At 41.5% G+C, this 21,113-nt stretch overlaps 1 protein-coding gene across 7 annotated transcripts in view; it reads right to left on the bottom strand.

Annotated features, from left to right (window-relative positions):
* LYRM4 (LYR motif containing 4) overlaps positions 1–21,113 on the bottom strand; it is a 146,607-nt gene that overhangs the window by 68,476 nt on the left and 57,018 nt on the right. Inside the window, exon 3 of one of the 7 annotated variants that reach the window (XM_036347897.1) lies at positions 4,976–5,220. The exons of 5 other annotated variants lie outside the window; for them this stretch is intronic. In XM_036347897.1, coding sequence (XP_036203790.1) covers positions 5,107–5,220 — 114 coding nt within the window. In that variant the 3' untranslated portion in view covers positions 4,976–5,106. Of the gene's footprint in view, positions 1–4,975; positions 5,221–7,196; positions 7,221–21,113 lie in introns of those variants that run through there. One more of the 7 variants, XM_036347904.1, reaches the window with a different exon arrangement.

Below are 21,113 nucleotides of genomic sequence, written 5' to 3'. Positions count from 1 at the left end.
ATTCTTTTTAAAAACTGATGTATAACATATATAGTAAAGCATACATATCATTTACGGATCAAATTATCTTTCTAATGGCTAAAAGCAAGTAATTCTCTTTTCTGATAACTTCCAAAAGGAAAAGTTAATGACATCACTTTTAGCTTTAATATCAATTACTTCAGGAACAAGAAGAAAAATCTAAACAAATTTAAACCCCAATATTGACAGTTAAGTAAAAAGAGGTTGAAAATCAGAAAAAAGTATTTTTTTTTATGATCATGTGCAAAAGAGACTTTATGTAGTGCTTGTAAAATGACAGGAACAGAGAAATGAATACTGAGCACTTCAAATCGAGCTGCATGCTACATTTAACAGAGAGAGAAAGCACACTCTCTCGGGATTCTTATAAAGGCACTAATCCCATTCACAAGGGCTCCACCCTCATGATCTTACTGATCCTGATTATCTCCCAAAGGCCCCATCTTCTAATATTATCACATGAGGACTTAGGGTTTCCGTATATGATTTTTGGAGGGGCACAAACATTTAGTTCATAACAGACACAGAGCACCATTTTTTAACTATCAGAAAGACAATCTATTAGTAATTCACTCCAATGTCTAATAGCACCAAAGTGGCTGAAAAAATTATTTATGCTCAGCTAATCTATACTAATAGAAGAATATGCAAATTGTCTGAGACTCCATCACAGAAACGTCCAAACAGCAAGCTGCATGGGGTAACCAGGCTGGCAGGGGGGTTAGTGAGAGACGACCAAAGACTGAATAGCAGGCTGTGTGGGGCGACCAGGCTGGCAGGGGGGTTAGTGAGGGACGACCAAATGACTAAACATCAGGCTGCGTGGGGTGATCAGGCTGGCAAGGGGGGCAGTTGGGGGAGACCAGGCTGGCAGGGGGGGCGATTAGGAGTGACCAGACCAGCAGAGGGGGGCAGTTGGGGACGACTAGGCCGGCAGGGGGGGAAGTAAGGGGCAACCAGGCTGGCAGGGGAGCAGTTAGGGGTGATCAGGCAGGCAGGCAGAGGCGGTTAGTGGTGATCAGGCTGGCGGGGCGGGTGGAGGGGTGGGGCAGTTAGGGTGATCAGGCAGGCAGGCAGGTGGGCAGTTAGGAGCCAGTGGTCCTGGATTGTGAGAGGGATGTCTGACTGCTGATCCCGGGGATCAGGCCTAAACCGACAGTCGGACATCCCCTGAGGGGTCGTGGGTTAGAGAAGGTGGAGAAGGTGCAGGGTGGGCTGAGTAACATTCCACTGTACACATATATCACATTTGTTTATCCATTTATCAAATGACATTTTGAGTATTTCCACCTTTTAGCTATTGTGAATAATGCTGGTACAATCATGGTTATACAAATATTTCTTTGAGACTCTGCTCTCAATTCTTTTGGGTATATACTCAGAAGTGGAATTGTTGATCATATGGTAATTTTATGTTTAATTTTTTGGGGGGAACAGCCATACAAAGTGCATTTTACAATCTCATTCCTCATGATGCTTATAATATACTTTTGGCTGTGGCTTACCATACATTTCTCACTGTGCTTAATCACAGGAATGTGATTATGTCAGATGGAGTCTCATTATGCCAGGCACACAGGCTAATCAATTTCCTTTACTTCTAGCCACACATCACAGTGTCTCAGGTAGAAACAAGCAAGCTAAGTCTGAACACAAACCATAAATGATGATTCAGCTACATAAATAGATCTGCTTACTGGGCTAATCTGAGGACACCAGCACCGTCCAGGAGATGATTACTGAGAAAATCTGAAGAGCCTATAATTCGTAAAGGCACCTATAAAACCTCTGGATTCTCCTGAAATTTATAGCACCTGCTTACTCCACCTTCTCCGGGGCTACCATGTGTGGCAGCATAGATGTACAATGTGGTCTGACCCTGTTTCTAAACTTGTAGCTGTTATCTACTGATTTCCTTTCTTTGTTGACTTCCCTACCTAGCTCAGTTTTCCTGTCCACTCATTCCGCTGCCAGCATTTTTAGGCCTTTCAGCATCCATGCTACTAACCTTGCAAACATGTTGGCTTATACATATCCTCAAATCAGATGATTCTCATTGCCTACTAACATCCCCTACCTTTAAGTTGCAGCTTGAATCTCACTGACACACCCAAGCCCCTGACCTTCACTCAATCTCCCAACCTTCTGCTTTTCTCAGTCTGTCACCCTCAAGCTTGCTCTTCCTCCGTAATGAGTCCTCCTATTGACTGGTCCCTCTCAGCATGGGCCTGGTGACTTGTCACTGCAGTGATGCTTGCCTGGGTAACCCTGCCTCATCAGACTTCTACTGCTGCATTCTCCTTGCCAATCTCTCTATCTGTTCCCAAATGTTGCAAAATAGGACTGGCTATTTGCTGATTCAACTTTAACTTTGCCATCTCTGTTGCCCTTATCTTCATTCCCATTCTTTTTGTTTTGTTTTGTTAATCCTCACCAGAGGATATTTTTTTCATTGAATTTTTAGAGAGAATAGAAGGGGGAGAGACACAGAGAGAAACATCAATGAGTGAGAGACATGATGACTGGTTACCTCTGGCATGTGCCTCAACCTGGACTGAGATGGAGCCTGTAACCGAGGTATGTGCTCTTGTCTGGAATTGAACCTGAGACTCTTTAGTCTGCAGGCCAACACTCTAAGCACTGAGCCAAACTGGTTAGGGTTTCATTCCAAATCTTAATGTACTCCCCTCACTTTCTCCACATCTACTGTCACAAATCCTTTTCATTTTCTCTTCTCAAGCAACACACATCAATCTTACAACCCTAAGTTTATACAGAGTTTTGCTCTTTACATTTTTAAAAAGGATTGGGACCATGTAAAATGAATGAATTTTCATGAAAAAAGGAATTGTTGATATATTTGATTACATAATTATAAGTTTTTACCAGCTCAAAACACAAACCAGATTGAAAGACGAATGACAATGTAGGAAGAAAATGTGAGCTTCAATTTCTCCCTTTTTGCCTCAGAATTATCCTAGATGTCTTTTTATCTATTCTATTCTCCTTCCCTTCTCTCCTGCTCTTTGCTACCAAACTTCTCTTCAACATTTAGTGCCTCTGCCTCTGGACCACTAGCTTGCTCTGCGGATTCTGTTCTCTCCCACTGAAGTTGCTCTCAGTACAAATGGCCCCCTGGCTGCCTCTCCCAAGAAGGCTTCCTGCTGAGCCGCTCCGTAAGTAATGGCTATGGCCAACATCATGCCTCAAAACTCCCTCGAATGCTCTTGGGCTCTTCTCTCTGCCTGCTCCCTCTAGGCAACACAGTCCAGTCTCAAGGTTTCTTCACCTTTCATCAGATGACTTCCAAACCCGAATATCCTATTCTAATTGGCTTTTAAGCTCTCGGTCTGTATTTGCCAACATTTGCTGGATGTTTCTAGAAGTTTTAAGGCTGGCATCTTAGACTTGGTATGTTCAAAAGAGAAGATTTCCTTTTATCATATGGGTCTTCTTTATTCCTTACTGCTGATGTCATTCTTACTGATCAAAGCAACACACACACACACACACACACACACACACACACACACACACCCATATAAACACAAAGTCACACTGATATAACATGCGAACTTTACCCATAAAATGGCAGCTCAGATTGAGGACCAAGGTGTTGACCAGGAATCAGCTACTATCTACTGCAGATCCTGATAAACTCAGGTACCTGTATTCTTGTTCTTTGCTATTAAAACTGAGTCAGGTATTAATTAATGTGACATTTCTGAAACCCTAGGATGCTGTGTAGACATAATGAATACCTGAATTAAACCAAGAGCGTTGTTATTTTAGGCTGAAGTATATGTGCAGTCATTGGTTTTGTGATGACTACTTTTGCAATTTTTAGCTACTCTTTATGGCAGGGGAGGGGAACGTCTGGACCATGGGCCATATAAGGCCTGAGAAATCATTTGGTCTGGCCCTGCCAACGCATTAGGAATGAGTTAATAAAATATACCAGGCTAATTTTTAAGTTGATAATTTAGTATGGCCCTCGAATGTTATAATTATCCAAATGGCCCCTGGCAGAAAAAGGTTCTCCACTTAGTGATTGGTTTTTAAGTTGGTTAAGAAAATATAGTTTAGCTTTCATTCAATGCTTAAATGTTTAGCAAAGGTCAATTTTTAATATATTTTTATTGATTTTAGAGAGAGGAAGGGGAAAGGATAGAGAGAGACGTAGATAAGAGAGAAACATCAATCAGCTTCTTTCTGCACTCTGTAAGCTGCATGCCCCCTACTGGGGATGGAGCCTGCAACCCAGGCATAAGCCCTGACTGGGAATCAAACCAGCCACCTCTTAGTTCATGGGTGGACTCTCAACTGCTCAGCCACATTGGCCGGATTAGCAAAGATCCATTTTAAAGTTGTAATTATTGGATATACAAGATTAATAAATAGGTCATTAAACTGAGAATAAACTTATCCATGACCATAGGCCCCCTGGATATTAAAAGGCAATAAATACCTTAGAGCAGTGATGGTGAACCTTTTGAGCTCGGCGTGTCAGCATTTTGAAAAACCCTAACTTAACTCTGGTGCCGTGTCAACATGTAGAAATTTTTTGATATTTGCAACCATAGTAAAACAAAGACTTATGGTTTGATATTTATTTTATATGTTTAAATGCCATTTAACAAAGAAAAATCAACCAAAAAAATGAGTTCGCGTGCCACCTGACACGCGTGTCATAGGTTCACCATCACTGCCTTAGAGGTATGCAATACGTGTCTTTATTTAGCAGCTCAGAGCCATGGCTTTGTCTAGGAAATCCAGATCCTCAGAACTACCCACTAGGCAGCGGTTCTCAACATGTGGGTCGCGACCCCTTTGGCGGTCGAACGACCCTTTCACAGGGGTCGCCTAAGACTACCCTGCATATCAGATATTTACATTACGATTCATAACAGTAGCAACATTACAGTTATGAAGTAGAATCGAAAATAATTTTATGGTTGGGTCATAACATGAGGAACTGTATTTAAAGGGCCAGAAGGTTGAGAACCACTGCACTAGAGCATGTGTATTTTAAACAAGTGGTTCTGAGATGTGATCTATTCAAGAACCACTGTTTAGATTCTGCCTTTAACCAGTGTGGAAAAATAAAGTACAGTAACTAGAGTGGCCATGTTTGCTTGTCATCAATGGACCTTCTATATTCCTTAGTTTAAATGCACCAATTTTCAAGGAAGCCATAACCTAAGAGGAGAGAATATTTAATGTTACACAGAGATTTTTATTGTGAAAAGATTGAGTCTGCATGTACACTTTATTTTTATAATCTAGCAATTGCCACATACAGTTGTAGAGACTATAATGAAAGCATAAATCTTAGATCCTAAGAGCAAATACCTGGCACACACATTATTTTACTAAAAGGCTTCTCTTCCTCTCTGCCTTTCCTCCCCTAGTTTAGTCTCCATGTGAGAGATGTTAACCTACACAGCTAATTTGCCTTTATTTAGAAAGGCATTTGAGAATGGTATCTCTTGTTGGCTAATCCAGACCTATGGGTAATGCCTCCAAGAAAGAGAAAATACATGCTGCTTTGGAATTTCTGCCCTTTCCCATGATGTATAAAGGAAAGGCTCCCAGCGCTTTCCACCCTCTATGGCAGCGGTTCTCAACCTGTGGGTCTCGATCCCTTTGGGGGTCCAACGTCCCTTTCAAAGGGGTTGCTTAAGACCCTAGGAAAACATATATAATTACATACTGTTTTTGTGATTAATCACTATGTTTTAATTATGTTCAATTTGTAACAATGAAAATACATCCTGCATATCAGATATTTACATTACGATTCATTACAGTAGCAAAATTACACTTATGAAGTAGCAACGAAAATAATTTTATGGTTGGGGTCACCACAACATGAGGAACTGTATTAAAGGGTCGCGGCATTAGGAAGGTTGAGAACCACTGCTCTATGGCATCTTCCATCTGCTGCTGGGGCAGTAATCTTAAGTACTTTACTGAGTGAGGGATTCTGCAGCTTTGAGTGGCTGGCATCATTCCTTGTTAATCTTACTCAATGAAAGCAGCCTATACGGTGTCTGGCATATAAGAAACACAAAAAATGGTAGCTGCTGTTATTATTATTGTTCTTATATTTGGAACTATTATTTAGTGACAAAGGTTTTCCATTCAAAGGGATCATGTACCAACATAATTCTAAGAGATTCCGGTTGTTAAAAAATTTCTGGAAAATAAGCCTACTTACTGAGTAATTTTACTCAGTCTGTGCAATCTCCTATTCTGAGTTTCACATCAAAGCTCATTTCTCTCTACTCCCACACTCATCTCTTCCCCGTTCAGATCCACTAAATCAAGTATGTGGTATAGAAGTGGTCATTTCTCATCTTTTGTCTATGTAACTAGAAATACACAAAAAAGGCAGGAAAAAAGAATCTGACAACTGGATCTTTTTTAAGGTTCTACTTGAGTTGTTAAGAATAATAAGAATCACCCTAGCTGGTTTGGCTCAGTGGATGGAGCGCTGGCCTGCAGACTGAAGGGTCCCAGGTTCAATTCCAGTCAGGGCACATGCCCAGGTTGCGGGCTCGATCCCCAGTAGGGGGCATGCAGGAGGCAGCTGATCAATGATTCTCTCTCATCATTGATGTTTCTATCTCTCTTTCCCTCTCCCTTCCTCTCTGAAATCAATAAAAATGTATTTTAAAAAAGAACAGTAAGAATCAATCCTGGCCCTTGTAGCTCATTGACTGAGATTCATACCATGCACCAAAAGGTCGCAGGTTCAATTCCAGTCAGGGCACACGCCTGGGTTGCGGGCTCCAGCCACAGTAGGAGTCATGCAGGAGGCAGCCAATCGATGATGCTCTTTCACATGGATGCTGTTTCGTTCTCTCTCTATCCCTTCCTCCTCTCTCTCTAAAATCAGTAAAACATTTAAAAAAAGAATAAGAACCAAAGTATTATTTTCTTTTCTTGTGTATCAAAAATTTTTATGGAAGGGATTAAAAATAGTCAATTTTCTGGTCTTGAGACTTGCCTGAATTGAAGACAAATGATTTTGCAGATATATTTTCTTAAATGTCCACATTGTAGGCACTGTCTCTTTTAAAGAATAAAGTTATACTTTTCTTTTTCCTCTTTAAAAGGCAATAGGGATTAAACAACCTGGTATTCACACTTCTATTAAGGCTTGATATTACTCTGTGGAGTTGCTGTTAAAAATCCTATAAACACAAAAAGGAATTGCTTTACATGTAATAAAGATCAACCTTATTAACATTTTAATAAACTAATTTAAGCCATCTGGTGTTTAGAAAATGGATCTGGTTCTCCTAAGAAAATAAACAAGATATAAATAACTCGAGTTCATGGGGTATTGTTTTTTCTTTAAAGGAAAACGACTTTCCTTTGATCATATACCTTGGATTCTAACATTCATTCATTCACCCACCCATCAAACCCTGCTGAGCACTTCCTGTGGGTCAGGCACCACTCTAGGTTCCAGTGTTAAAGAAACAATCTTTGCCCTTAAGGCACTTCCAGAGGGCAATAAGTAAACAGACGATCTGTGCAGAAATCAGCAGAAAAACAGGGAGCTGAAAATAAGGCAAGTGGCACCTCCTATTAAACCTGGAAAGGCCCTTCCCTCAGGATAAAGCTCAAGTATGGGTTGCAAGGTCTCAGAGGTCTCTCGTTCCTGCTTATCTCTCCAATTTATCTCTACAAGCCCTTATCTCTGGTGACTAGTGCTCTTGCCTTCACATAGCTAACTCCTACTTGCTCCTCGGCTAGTGTGAAGCCTTACCTCAAATTGTCCCCTCCTCCTCACCTCCTGGCCTGAGGGCTGTGTCTGTCTAAAGGCCACTGAATTCCTAATGCCTAGGTGAAAGTGTGGCACAAAGGATAAATATTTGTTTAATGAATGAGTGAATGGGTGAAGGAACAGAGGAAGCTGTGTGAGGAAGCTGTGTGTGCAGGTGACTAAGCAATGAATGCATGCCTGCCTTGTACTCAGGGCAGCAGGGATGGAAAGCTGACTGAGCCAGCAAGGTAGGATGGAGGGAAAGAGCAGGCATTTAAAATGGCTACAAAGGGAATTTTCCCAGGACACAGCCTGCCTTTCTGAAACAGTCTAAGCTTCTGGAGACATACCAACAGATATCGGGGAGATTTGAGTTTTGGTTTCAAATATCTCTGGCTTGAAATGAAAAGTGAATACAAACACACACCTACTTTGTCAGAGATGATCTACATAAAGCCTACAGTACAATACCTGACACAACACAGGCCTCAATAAGGTAAACTCTAATACCTAAAATGTAATACAAAACAGTACGATCTAGTTTCTGCCCATGAGAAACCCAGGGCCCAATAGGAGAAATGGGCTACTCAGAAGCTGACAGACAGTAAGTAGTTTCCTAAGGATCACAGGGCTGGTAAGTCCCAGATCTGAGATCTGAACAAAGGTTTATCTGGTTTTCATATCTGAGCTCAGGTGAGATGCAAGGATCTGAGACGGATCTGAGAGCTGTCTTTAAGGGGACAGATGTGCCATGGTGGTGGATGTAATCTCAGGGAGAGTGGCTGGTGATGGACTTGGAGACATGCCTATGCTTTAAAGGGACAGAGGAAGAGGGCCAGCCAGCAAAGGAACAGGACTGGCAGTGAGGAGTGAGATTCCAACAGCTCAGAGAATCTCCAAGAGTGGGGCCAGTCAGAGCTCAGATGCTGCTGAGATGTTTAACTGGACAAAGGCATACATGTTGCTTGTGGCAATCAAAAGTCTAGTTACTTTTTCAAGAGCCATTTCAGTTGGCATGGAAGTGGAGCTCATGGAAGTAGAGCTCATGTGTGTAAGCATCTGTGCAGAAGTGAAAAGGAAATGAGCTGGGTAGGAACTGGACCTGGAAACGCAGAAGCCAAAGTATTTGTGGCTGTGAGAGGCGGGAATGTGCTCTAGGGAGTCCAGTGGAGCCAGTGGAGAGGGAAAAGAAAGGGTTTAGGAGAGCAGATAGAAGAAGCAGGCTTAGCAAGGTTCCACAGGAGGAAACTGGGTAGCTGAGAGCAAAGCAGAACCAGTAACTTTGGTAGAAATGATGGTGGCTTCTTTATGAGGTGAAATGGAAGAAATTGAAGCTATTCTGCCCTGGTAAGTTTGATTAAGACAAAAAATGTCTACTTATTAAACAGTATTGGAACAAGAGGCTATCATTTTAGAAAAAGTTAAGCTGAGTACTCACCTCCATTCTTATACCAAAATAAATTCAAAATGCATAAATAATTAAACCTAAAAAAGTATTTTCGAAAGCACCAGAAGAAAATAAAAGAGCATTTTTGTAATCTTGGAGTGGGAATTTAACATGATGTAAAATTCAAAGGCAATAAAGTAAAATGTAGAGGCCTCCCATAAGGAACAAGGAGTCCAGGTCCCATACCAGACCTCCAGCCCAGGGTTTCAGAGCTGGGAAGAGAAGTCCCCATAACTTAGGGCTGCAGAAAGCAGTGGGGGTTGTGGCTCAGTGATATGGAGGCTGCTGGAGACCCAGGCAGTTCCTCTTAAAGGGCCAGCACACAGACTTACTTGGACTCAATCCTTTTGGGCTCCAGACTGGGGCGGAGGCTTGAAAGGAACCTGGGATATTTATTTATTTATTTATTTATTTATTTATTTATTTATTTATTTATTTTAAGGGGATGACTCTATGAGAGTGTGGCTGCTTCTTCTTTTTTTTTTTTTTAAATATATTTTACTGATTTTTTACAGAGAGAAAGGGAGAGGGATAGAGAGTTAGAAACATCGATGAGAAACATTGATCAGCTGCCTCCTACACATCTCCTACTGGGGATGTGCCCGCAACCAAGGTACATGCCCTTGACCGGAATCGTACATAGGACCCTTCAGTCAGCAGGCCGACGCTCTATCCACTGAGCAAAACCGGCAAGGGCGAACCTGGGGCATCTGAGGAGGCACTGGATTGTCTGGCATCAGGGCAAGAACTTGAGGGAAGGGGAGAGGTTTCTTCTAGATGGGGGTGTTTGCAGGGGACATTGTTCCTGTGCTGGGGCCTCTTTGGTCACAGGGCTGATGAAGCCATATGTAAGTTTCTGTCAGCTTGGCTCATACTGTTTGCTTACCACTGGTGATTCTCTGAGACCCTACCCCATTCAATTTGCAGGCCCCCTTCCTCCCCCCTCCCCCCAGCTGTTTGCAGTGGCTTTTCCATATAAATGGCCTATCCTTGTTCAGGCTTTAGACTTTCTTAAAATCTCTCAAACAAGCAGCAGTTGGCATCAACGAACCCCAAACCTATTAATAAGAGGCCCAAGACCTGTCACTAGCAACAGCCTGCCTTGCTTCACAGCATGGCCTCGCCTGGGCACTTCCAAGCCCAATACAAGTAGTTAACCACCTGCAGATCTCTCTGTAGCTCCTGCTGGGTGGCCCCAGAAAGTAGCTGACTAGTATGGTCTGAAGCTGTCTACCAGGTGCACTGTCTCTGGGGCCTTCAGGGATTGCACCTCCCTGGAGGCCCCAGAGACAGTGCACCTGGTAGACAGCTTCAGACCATACTAGATTACAACTCTACACATCCAAAAGTGACACACTCAGGGGGCAGACACAGTACGCATAAAAGTCCCACTGAAGCAAGTCCTGCTCCATAGGGGTGTCTCTTGCACAACAGCTCTCCCACTGTAGTTGTAGCTTATCCTCACAGCCAATTGGCCTGGAGGTCAACTCCTCCCATGATGCCAGCAGCAATCAAGGCTCAACAAAACTGTGCAAAAAGCCCACACAGGGGCACATCTAGAGTGACCAGCTCAGGAGACTGAGTAGGCTAAGACATTGGGTCCTATAGGACACCTACTACATAAGGCCTCTACAAAGTTTATGAGATATAGTGTTTCCACCTAATATATAGAAACAAACACTGGGAAGCAGCTAAAATGCATAGACAAAGAAATGTGTCACAAATGAAAGAAAAGAAATCTCCAGAAAAATAACTAAATGAAATAGATGCAAGCAAACTACTAGATACAGAGTTCAAGACAAGGTTATAAGTTTATTCAAAGATCTTAATAAGAGCTTCAGGGGACTTAATGAGAGTTTCAAGGATCTTAGTGAGAATTTCAAGAACCTTATTGAGAACATCAAAGACATGAAAAAGGACCAGTCAGAAATTAAGCATACACTAACTGAAATAAAGAATAATTTACAGGGATTCAATAGTAGAGTAGAGGATTCTGAGAACCAAATCAATGATTTGGAATATGAGGAAGCAAAAAACACCCAACCAGAAGAGAAAGAAGTAAAAAGAATAAAAAAACATGAAGATAGTATAAGGAGCCTCTGGGACAACTGCAAGCACACCAACATTCGCATTATGGGGGTGGCAGAAGGAGAAGATAGAAAGCAAGATATTGAAAATCTATTTGAAGAAATAATGACAGAAAACTTTCCCTATCTGGTGAAAGAAATAGACTTACAAGTCCAGGAAGAGTCCCAAACAAGAGAAACCAAAAGAGGACCACACTAAGACACATCATAATTAAAATGCCAAAGGTTAAAGAGAGAATATTAAAAGCAGTAAGAGAAAAGCAGTTAGTTGCCTACAAGAAAGTGCACATATGATTGTCAGCTGATTACTCAACAGAAACTTTTCAGGCCAAAAGGGAGTGGCAAGAATTATTCAAAGGGATAAATAGCACAGACCTACAACCAAGATTACTCTAACCAGCAAAGCTATTGTTTAGAATTGAAGGTCAGATAAAAAGCTTCACAGAGAAGAAAAAGCTAAAGGAATTCACCACCAAACCAGTATTATGTGAAATATTGAAGGGTATTCTTTGAGAAGAGGAAGAGGAAGAGGAAGAGGAAGAGGGAGGAGGAGGAGAAGAAGGAGGAGGATGAGGAGGAGGAGCCAATGATGATGAAGTTATAAAAATATGAACAATAAAATGACAGTAAATACATCAACAATTGAATATAAAAATGAAAATAAACAAACAAGGATTCTACTAAACAAAATGAACTGATAAATGAAATAGAACCAGAGGCATGGAAACATGGAACAGACTGACTAATCTTAGAGGGAAGGGAGTGGTAGGTGGGAAGAGATTAACCAAAGATCTTATATGCATTACCTATGGACATAGGCAATAAGGTGATGAAGAGGGATGGGAACTGGGTGAAGGGGGGCAATGAAGGAAAAAAGAGAGGTTACCTGTAATACTCTCAACAATAATTATTTAAAAAAACAAATAAAAAGAAAACAACACACAAAATAACAATAACAAAACAAACCCCACAAATACTGGAAAAGCTCCTCAGTCTCACAACTACAGGCAAACCTCATGCTTCACTTCCCTATGCCTCGCAGCTACTGCATTTTCAAGTCAAGGCAAGACCGGCCACCAAAAAAATGATTGTGGCTCACTGAAAGCTCAGGTGATGATGAGCATTTGCTTTAATCAATAATGTATTTTTAAGTTAAGCTGTATACATTTTTTATACACAATGCTAACGCATACTTTATAGACTACAGTAGGATATAAACATAAATTTATATGTACTGTAAAATAAAAAAAGTTCATGTGACTTGCTTTACTGCAGGAGTCTGACACTGAACCAGGATTATCTTTGAGGTCTGCATGTACTTCCTGGAATTAAAGCTAGTGTCTGAATCTGCAGAATGGGCAGTGGATAAAATGGAATTTGTCGGGAACAGTGTGGCTTCTGGGTCCAGACTCTTATCTACTCTACAACACTGCTTCTCGGCTGGTCAGAGGATTGGCTCCACTCTGCTGTATGGATGCAGAGAAGACATCTAACCTTGCTTGTGATGGTTTTCCAGGTATATGAGGACAGACCTCTTGGGCCTTTCACACTTGTCTCTTAAAAAAAAGTCAAACATCTTATATGTAGAATCTAATGAACAAAATAAACTGATGAACAAAATAGGTACAAAGACATGGATACATGGAACAGACTGACAGATCTCAGAAGGAAGGGGGGCAGCTGGAATAGATTAACCAAAGAACTTATATGCATATATGCACAGTCCATGGACACAGACAATAGTGCAGTGAAGGCCTGGGGTGGGGCAAGTGCCGGGTGGAGGGGGATAAAAGGGGAAGAACGGGGACATCTGTAATACTGTTAACAATTAAAAAAAAAAGCCAAATGTTGTAAAGCCTTCAACTGCTTAACAAATGATGTGGGAGATCGGGAAAATGGCGACCAGCAGGAAGGTAGGGAGGGAGAGAGTGTGAGAGCGCAAGGAAGTGATAGAGGAGTGTGTGGACGTGTGTGGTGTGTGTGTATGAGCTAGGGACAGTTAGATTCTGCAGGTCTTCTAAGGGGCTGCTAAACCGGGCAGTCTTAGGCGGCGGAGTCCCGCTCCCTGCGCGGACACTCCTGGGTGGCCAGCACAGGCACGGCGACCACGCCATCTTGGGAAACAGAGCTGCTTGAGACTAGGATCCTGGCCTCAGCACCACCCAGTCTGATCTCAGACGCACACCAGGACCCTGCAGCCACTGGGGACAGAGACCTGTGACCACAGCTACAGACCTGGGGACACCAAAAGTTCAGAAATCCCCACGGCAGATTTGTGAGTAACAGAGCCCATCCCCCCTTCCCGCAGGCTTGCAGGCAGCGCCAGAGTAACTAACTGATAGACCCACCCCTTGCCGGGGCCTCAGCGCTCCAGGAACTTTAGCCTGGAAGTGCGCGAGCACCTTGGAACTGATCCCGCATAGGGCCGGGTTCAGGAGTCCTGGGCTGGGAGCAATCGCGCGAACCCCAGGAACTGAGCCTGCGCGCACTGCCAGCTTCTGAGCCCTGGGCTGGGAGCAATCGCGCGAACACCGGGAATTTGTCCGGCATATTACAGGCCCAGGGACCCCGATTCTCTGGGTAGGAGGCAGCACCAAGCACCAGTGACTTGACTGTGTTTCTTATCACCTGCGCCTGAGATCCTGATTTCCTCTGCATTCATACTAAGAGCCAGTGACTCCAATTCCTGGTGCAAGGGCACACAGGGACCCTGAGTCTCAAGTCAAGGTTGCACGAAGCAACGGAGACTCTGATACTGGATTCTTGGGGAACTCTGACTCCTGGGGCACGCTAGGGGGCTCTGGTGTTCAACATGCTTCAGGGGGGTCTCTGTTTCAGTATGGTGCAGGCAGGTCCCTGATTCTAAGGGCGCCTACAAGGCCACATTGAGCGCTGACAACACTGACTCTGAGCGAGCCTGGTTCCCACCAACCCACAACCACACATCTTAGTGTCAGAGCTCTTCAGTGACACTAGGGTGGCGGGAGGCTCCCACTGCACACGGCCCAGGCCCACGCAACTCGACGTTTGAACCATCGGGAAATAATCAGAATGAAGAGACGAAACAACACCCTGAGGAAAGGCAATGAGGAGTCGCCAAGAAAGGAAATTAATGAAGTTGAAGCATGCAACATGACAGAAAAAGAATTCAGAATAATGGTTGTACAATTCATTCACCGGATGGATGAGAAAATCAACAACCTATGCAAGAATCAGGAAGAAATGAAAAGTGATATAGCTACAATCAAAAACACCATGGAAAGTTTCAACCGCAGACTAGAAGAAGCAGAGGACCGAATTAGTGAATTAGAAGATAAGGCAGAGAAACAAGCTCAATCTGAACAGCAATTGGAGAAAAAAATTAAAAAGCAGGAGGAGAGCCTAAGGGAGCTTCGGGACAACATGAAACGAAGTAACATACGCATAATAGGCTGCAAGAAGGACAAGAAGAGCAGAAAGGATTAGAAAATCTATTTGAAGAAATAATGTCAGAAAACTTCCCAGATATGGGGAAGAAAAAAGTTACATAAGTACAGAGAGTCCCAGGCAAGATGAACCCTAAAAGACCCACACCAAGACACGTCATAATAACGATGGCAAATGTACAAGACAAAGAGAGAATCTTAAAGGCTGCAAGAGAGAAACAGAGAGTTACCTACAAAGGATCCCCCATCAGATTATCAAATGATTTTTCAACAGAAACACATCAGGCCAGAAAAGAATGGACAGAAATTTACAAAGTGATGCAAAGCAAAGGACTGAATCCAAGAATACTCTATCCAGCAAGGCTATCATTCAAAATTGAAGGGGAAATAAGAAGCTTCACAGACAAAAAAAGGCTAAGGGAGTTTATCACCACCAAGCCAGCAATGCAAGAAATGCTAAAGGGACTGGTGTAAAAAGAAGAACTAAAAAGCCCAGAAAGAAAACAGCCACCAAAAAAAAAAAAAAAAAAAAAAAAAAAAAAAAAAAAAAAAAATAGAAATGGCTACAAACAAGTACCTTTCAATAATAACTTTAAATGTAAATGGACTAAATAGTCCAATCAAAAGACATCGAGTGGCTGAATGGATAAAAAAACATGACCCATATATTTGATGTCTACAAGAGACCCACCTCATTAGAAGGGACTCACACAGACTGAAAGTGAAGGGATGGAAAAATATCTTTCAGGCAAATGGAAATGAAAGAAAAGCTGGGGTATCAATACTTATATCAGACAAAATAGACCTCAAAGTGAAGGCCATAGCAAGAGATAAGGAAGGCCACTTCATAATACTAAAGGGATCAATACAACAAGAGGATATAACTCTGATAAACATATATGCACCCAATGCAGGAGCACCCACATACATAAGAAAACTCCTGGAAGATATCAGGGGAGAGATTGACAACAATACCATCATAGTAGGGGACTTTAATACACGACTGACATCACTGGATAAATCCGCTAGACAAAAACTCAGCAAAGAAACAGCAATCCTAAATGACTCACTAGATCAGATGGACTTAATCGACATCTTCAGAACACTTCACCCCAAAGCCACAAAATATACGTTCTTCTCAAGTGCTCATGGGACATCTTCAAAAATAGACCACATATTGGGTCACAAACAAAGTCTCCCCAAATTCAAGAAGATTGAAATCATAAAAAGCATCTTCTCAGACCACAAGGCCATAATATTAGAAATAAACTACAATAAAAACAACTCAAAATACTCAAACACTTGGAAGCTGAATAGCACGTTATTAAATATTGATTGGGTTACCAATGAGATCAAAGAAGAAATTAAAAACATCCTGGAAACTAATGACAATGAAAACACAACAATCCAAAACCTTTGGGACACAATGAAAGCAGTCCTGAGAGGGAAGTTTATAGCTCTACAGGCCTATCTCAACAAACAAGAAAAAATGGTAGTAAATCATCTAAATCTACAGCTCAAAGAATTAGAAAGAGAGCAACAAAAAAAAGCCCAGAGTGAGCAGAAGGAAGGAGATAATAAAGATTAGAGCAGAAATAAATGACATAGAGACCAAAAAAACAATACAGAAAATCAATGAAACAAAGAGCTGGTTCTTTGAAAGGATAAACAAGATTGACAAACCTCTAGCCAGGCTCACCACGAAGCAAAGAGAAAGGACCCAAATCAACAAAATCAGAAATGATAGAGGCAAAATAACAACAGATCCCACAGAAATACAAATGATTGTTAAAAATTACTATGGACAACTCTACTCCAACAAACTAGACAACCTGGAGGAAATGGACATATTCCTAGAAAAATACAACATTCCAAAACTTAATCAGGAAGAATCTAAAAATCTCAATAGGCCAATAACTAAGGAAGAAATTGAAGCAGTCATCAAAAACTTCCAGCAAACAAAAGGCCAGGACCAGACGGCTTCACAGGAGAGTTTTACCAAACATTCAAGGAAGAACTAAAACCTGTCCTCCTCAGACTACTACAAAAAATCCAAGAGGAAGGAACACTTTCAAGCTCATTCTATGAAGCCAGCATCACCCTAATACCAAAACCAGGTAAAGACAACACAATGAAAGACAATTACAGGCCAATATCCCTCATGAACATAGATGCCAAAATCCTCAACAAAATCTTAGCAAATCGGATCCAGCAGTACATCAGAAAGATCATACACCATGGCCAAGTAGGATTTATCCCAGGGATGCAAGGATGGTACAATATCCGCAAATCAATAAACGTGATACATCACATAAACAAATTGAAAGAAAAAAGGACATGGTCATATCAATTGATGCAGAAAAAGCGTTTGACAAAATTCAACACCCATTTTTGATAAAAACTCTAAGCAAGATGGGTATTGAAGGATCATACCTCAACATAATAAAAGCCATATATGACAAACCCACAGCCAACATCATACTCAGTGGACAAAAACTAACACCATTTGCCCTAAGAACAGGAACAAGACAGGGATGCCCACTCTCACCACTCTTGTTTGACATAGTACTGGAAGTATTAGCCATTGCAATTAGACAAGAAGAAGAAATAAAAGGCATCCAAATTGGAAAAGAAGAAGTAAAACTGTCCTTATTTGCAAGATGACATGATATTATACTTAAAAAACCCTAAAGACTCCATCAATAAACTATTAGACTTAAAAAAGAATTCGGCAATGTAGCAGGATACAAAATTAACGCCAAGAAATCTATGGCATTTCTATACACCAATAGTGAATGTGTAGAAAGAGAGACTAAAAAAGCAATCCTATTTACCATCGCACCAAAAAAATTAAGCTACCTAGGAATAAACTTAACTAAAGAGGTAAAAGACCTCTACTCAGAAAACTACAGGACGTTGAAAAAAGAGATAGAGGAAGACATAAAGAGATGGAAGAACATACCATGTTCTTGGATCGGTAGAATCAACATCATTAAAATGTCCATACTGCCCAAAGCAATCTATAAATTCAACACACTTCCCATTAAAATTCCAACGGCATATTTCACAGACCTAGAACGTACTCTCCAAAAATTCATCTGGAATCAAAAACGACCCCGAATAGCTGCAGCGATCCTGAGAAAGAACAAAGTAGGTGGGATCTCAATACCAGATATCAAGCTGTATTACAAAGCCACTGTTCTCAGAACTGCCTGGTACTGGCACAAGAACAGACATATAGATCAATGGAATAGAATAGAGAGCCCAGAAATCAGCCCCAACCAATACGTTCAATTAATATTTGACAAAGGAGACAAGAACATACAATGGAGTCAAGATAGTCTCTTCAATAAATGGTGTTGGGAAAATTGGACAGATACATGCAAGAAAATGAAACTGGACCACCAACTTACACCATACACAAAAATAAACTCAAAATGGATAAAGGACTTAAATATACGACGGGAAACCATACAAATACTAGAAGAATCCAAAGGCAACAAAATCTCAGACATGTGCCGAAGCAATTTCTTCACCGATACAGCTCCTAGGGCATTGGAAACCAAAGAGAAAATGAACAAATGGGACTACATCAAAATAAAAAGCTTCTGCACAGCAAAAGAAACCATCAACAAAACAACAAGAAAACCCACTGCGTGGGAAAACATATTTGCCAATGTCATATCTGATAAGGGCCTAATCTCCAAAATTTATAGGGAACTCATACAACTTAACAAAAGGAAGATAAACAATCCAATCAAAAAATGGGCAAAGGATCTAAATAGACACCTTTCAAAAGAGGACATTCAGAAAGCCAACAGACATATGAAAACATGCTCAAAGTCACTAATCATCTGAGAGATGCAAATCAAAACAACAATGAGGTACCATCTCACACCTGTCAGACTGGCTATCATCAACAAATCAACAAACGACAAGTGCTGGAGAGGATGTGGAGAAAAAGGAACACTTGTGCACTGCTGGTGGGAATGCAGACTGGTGCAGCCACTATGGAAGACAGTATGGAGTTTCCTTAAAAAACTGAAAATGGAACTCCCATTTGACCCAGTGATCCCACTTCTAGGAATATATCCCAAGAAACCAGAAACACCAATCAGAAAGGATATATGCACCCCTATGTTCATAGCAGCACAATTCACCATAGCTAAGATCTGGAAACAGCCTAAGTGCCCATCAGTAGATGAATGGATTAGAAAACTGTGGTACATCTACACGATGGAATACTATGCTGCTCTAAAAAGGAAGGAACTCTTACCATTTGCAACGTCATGGATGGAACTGGAGAGCATTATGCTAAGTGAAATAAGCCAGTCAATGAAGGAAAAATACCACATGATCTCACTCATTCATGGATAATAGAGACCATTATAAACTTTTGAACAATAATAGATACAGAGGCAGAGCTGCCTCAAACAGATTGTCAAACTGCAGCAGGAAGGCCGGGGAGGGTTGCGGGGCAGGAGGTAGGGGGGTAAGAGATCAGCTAAAGGACTTGTATGCATGCATATAAGCATAACCAGTGGACATAAGACATTGGGGGATAGGGGAGGCTAGGGGATTGTCAAGGGCGGGGGGAAAAAAAGGAGACATATGTAATACTCTTTGTAATACTTTAAGCAATAAAAAAAAGCAAACAAAAAAATGAAAAAAACAAAAACAAAAACCCAAAAAAACCCCAAATGATGTGGATCTAGTTTTTTGAATCCTGGGTCTCCATCTTGTTTGGGTTTGGTAAAGTTTACCTCTGAAAGGTAGAATCTAGCCATGGACTTCAATAGCCCTGGGTTGAGTCCCAGCCAGCCAAAGTCACTGTTTGACTCTGGGCAAGTAAATTAACTCATAAAGCCTCAATTGCCTCTTCTAAAAATTGAGGTGATAGCAGTTCCTTCTTCATAGGAGTCCTCACTGTCCTTCCATCCAAATTTCTTCTCAGGAAGAGCCTTGGCACAGCACATCACTCTCAGGGAGACACATTAGCATTCATTTGGCTGGTGACGCTGAGCGTTATGAGAATGTGTTGTGCTGGCTTGGGAAATAGTTTTCCTATATGTTCACTGGATTCATAGGACACTTTAACAATATTATATGGTGACACTGACTCAACTCTTTATCTCTTGCTACACATTTCCCCCTTTCTCATAAAAGAAAAATCCTCATAACAATTTATAATACATCGAAATATTGATGGAAACCTTAAGCCCTAATGTCTGAAGATACCTGTGGGTATGATTTATTATAGAAGTTCCTGTGTTACAACTTAGCAATTAGGAAATATTGATAAATGCAAACACATTATTGATATCAATTAAAAAACACAAGATTGATAAGCCTCCCAGAGTGCTTTGACACAGGCAGTTAGAGAGTAATGCTCATCAATACACACCTAACCTGTATAAATACCGAGGGAAATCAGGCTGCTAGGAAACAAAGGATGCTTTCACATTAAAGGAAGATTATTTAAACAGATGAGCATCTACTCAACAGGAATATCTAACAGAACCTCAAGTAAATTCCTACAGAAAAAACCCAGAATGCTTACTAGTGATTTATGATAAGATAAATAAGGAAAATATTCAAGAGGTGTCAAAAAACATTGACTTGACTAAAGGGTGGCCCAAGTGCCTGAGTTAGTTGGACCCGATTATATAAGTGAAGAGTGTATGCCAAGCCAGAACCTAAGGAAAATGGCAGTTTTTAGGTTAGTATCTTCGAATATATTTTTAAAATGGAGGACTCTTATCCTCCCATAACTACATCCAAAATACAACTAAACTCCAGAACAACCATCATTTAGAATCACCTGAAATCTAGCTGAATCAAGTCCTACAACTAAGGACATAAAGAAGCTATACTGAAACTGGTAGGAGAGGCAGAGGCACAGACTAGGCTGGTGGGATAAAAATTGGGAGGGATATCTCGGCTGCAGAGATTCCTCCTGACGAGCAAGAATTCTCAGCCCCATACCAGAGTCCCCAGTCCAGGGTTCCAGGGTTGGGAAGAGAAGTACCCATAACTCTAGCTGTTAAAACTAGTGGGGATTGTGGCTGAGGGAGACAGAGGGCAGTTCCTCTTAAAGGTCTTGTGCACACATTTATTCAGACTTCCTCTGAGCTCCAGTGTTGGGGCAGTACCTCAAAAGGCACCAAGTACATATGGGGAGAAACTAAAGTGTCTGCCATCAGGGTGAGAGCTGGAGGGGCAGCTTTCTCCAAGACAAAAGTGCTGGCAGAAGCCACTGTTCCTTTGATGAGCTCTCCCCACACAGAGCCAGCAGGCAAATGCCATATCTGAGACTCCATCAACCTTGCTCACACAGTTAGCCCTGCCCTAGTGAT

Source organism: Myotis myotis, unplaced genomic scaffold, assembly GCF_014108235.1.
Source record: "Myotis myotis isolate mMyoMyo1 unplaced genomic scaffold, mMyoMyo1.p scaffold_m19_p_2, whole genome shotgun sequence".
Taxonomy (NCBI): domain Eukaryota; kingdom Metazoa; phylum Chordata; class Mammalia; order Chiroptera; family Vespertilionidae; genus Myotis; species Myotis myotis.
This window is presented reverse-complemented; position numbering and strand designations above follow the sequence as displayed.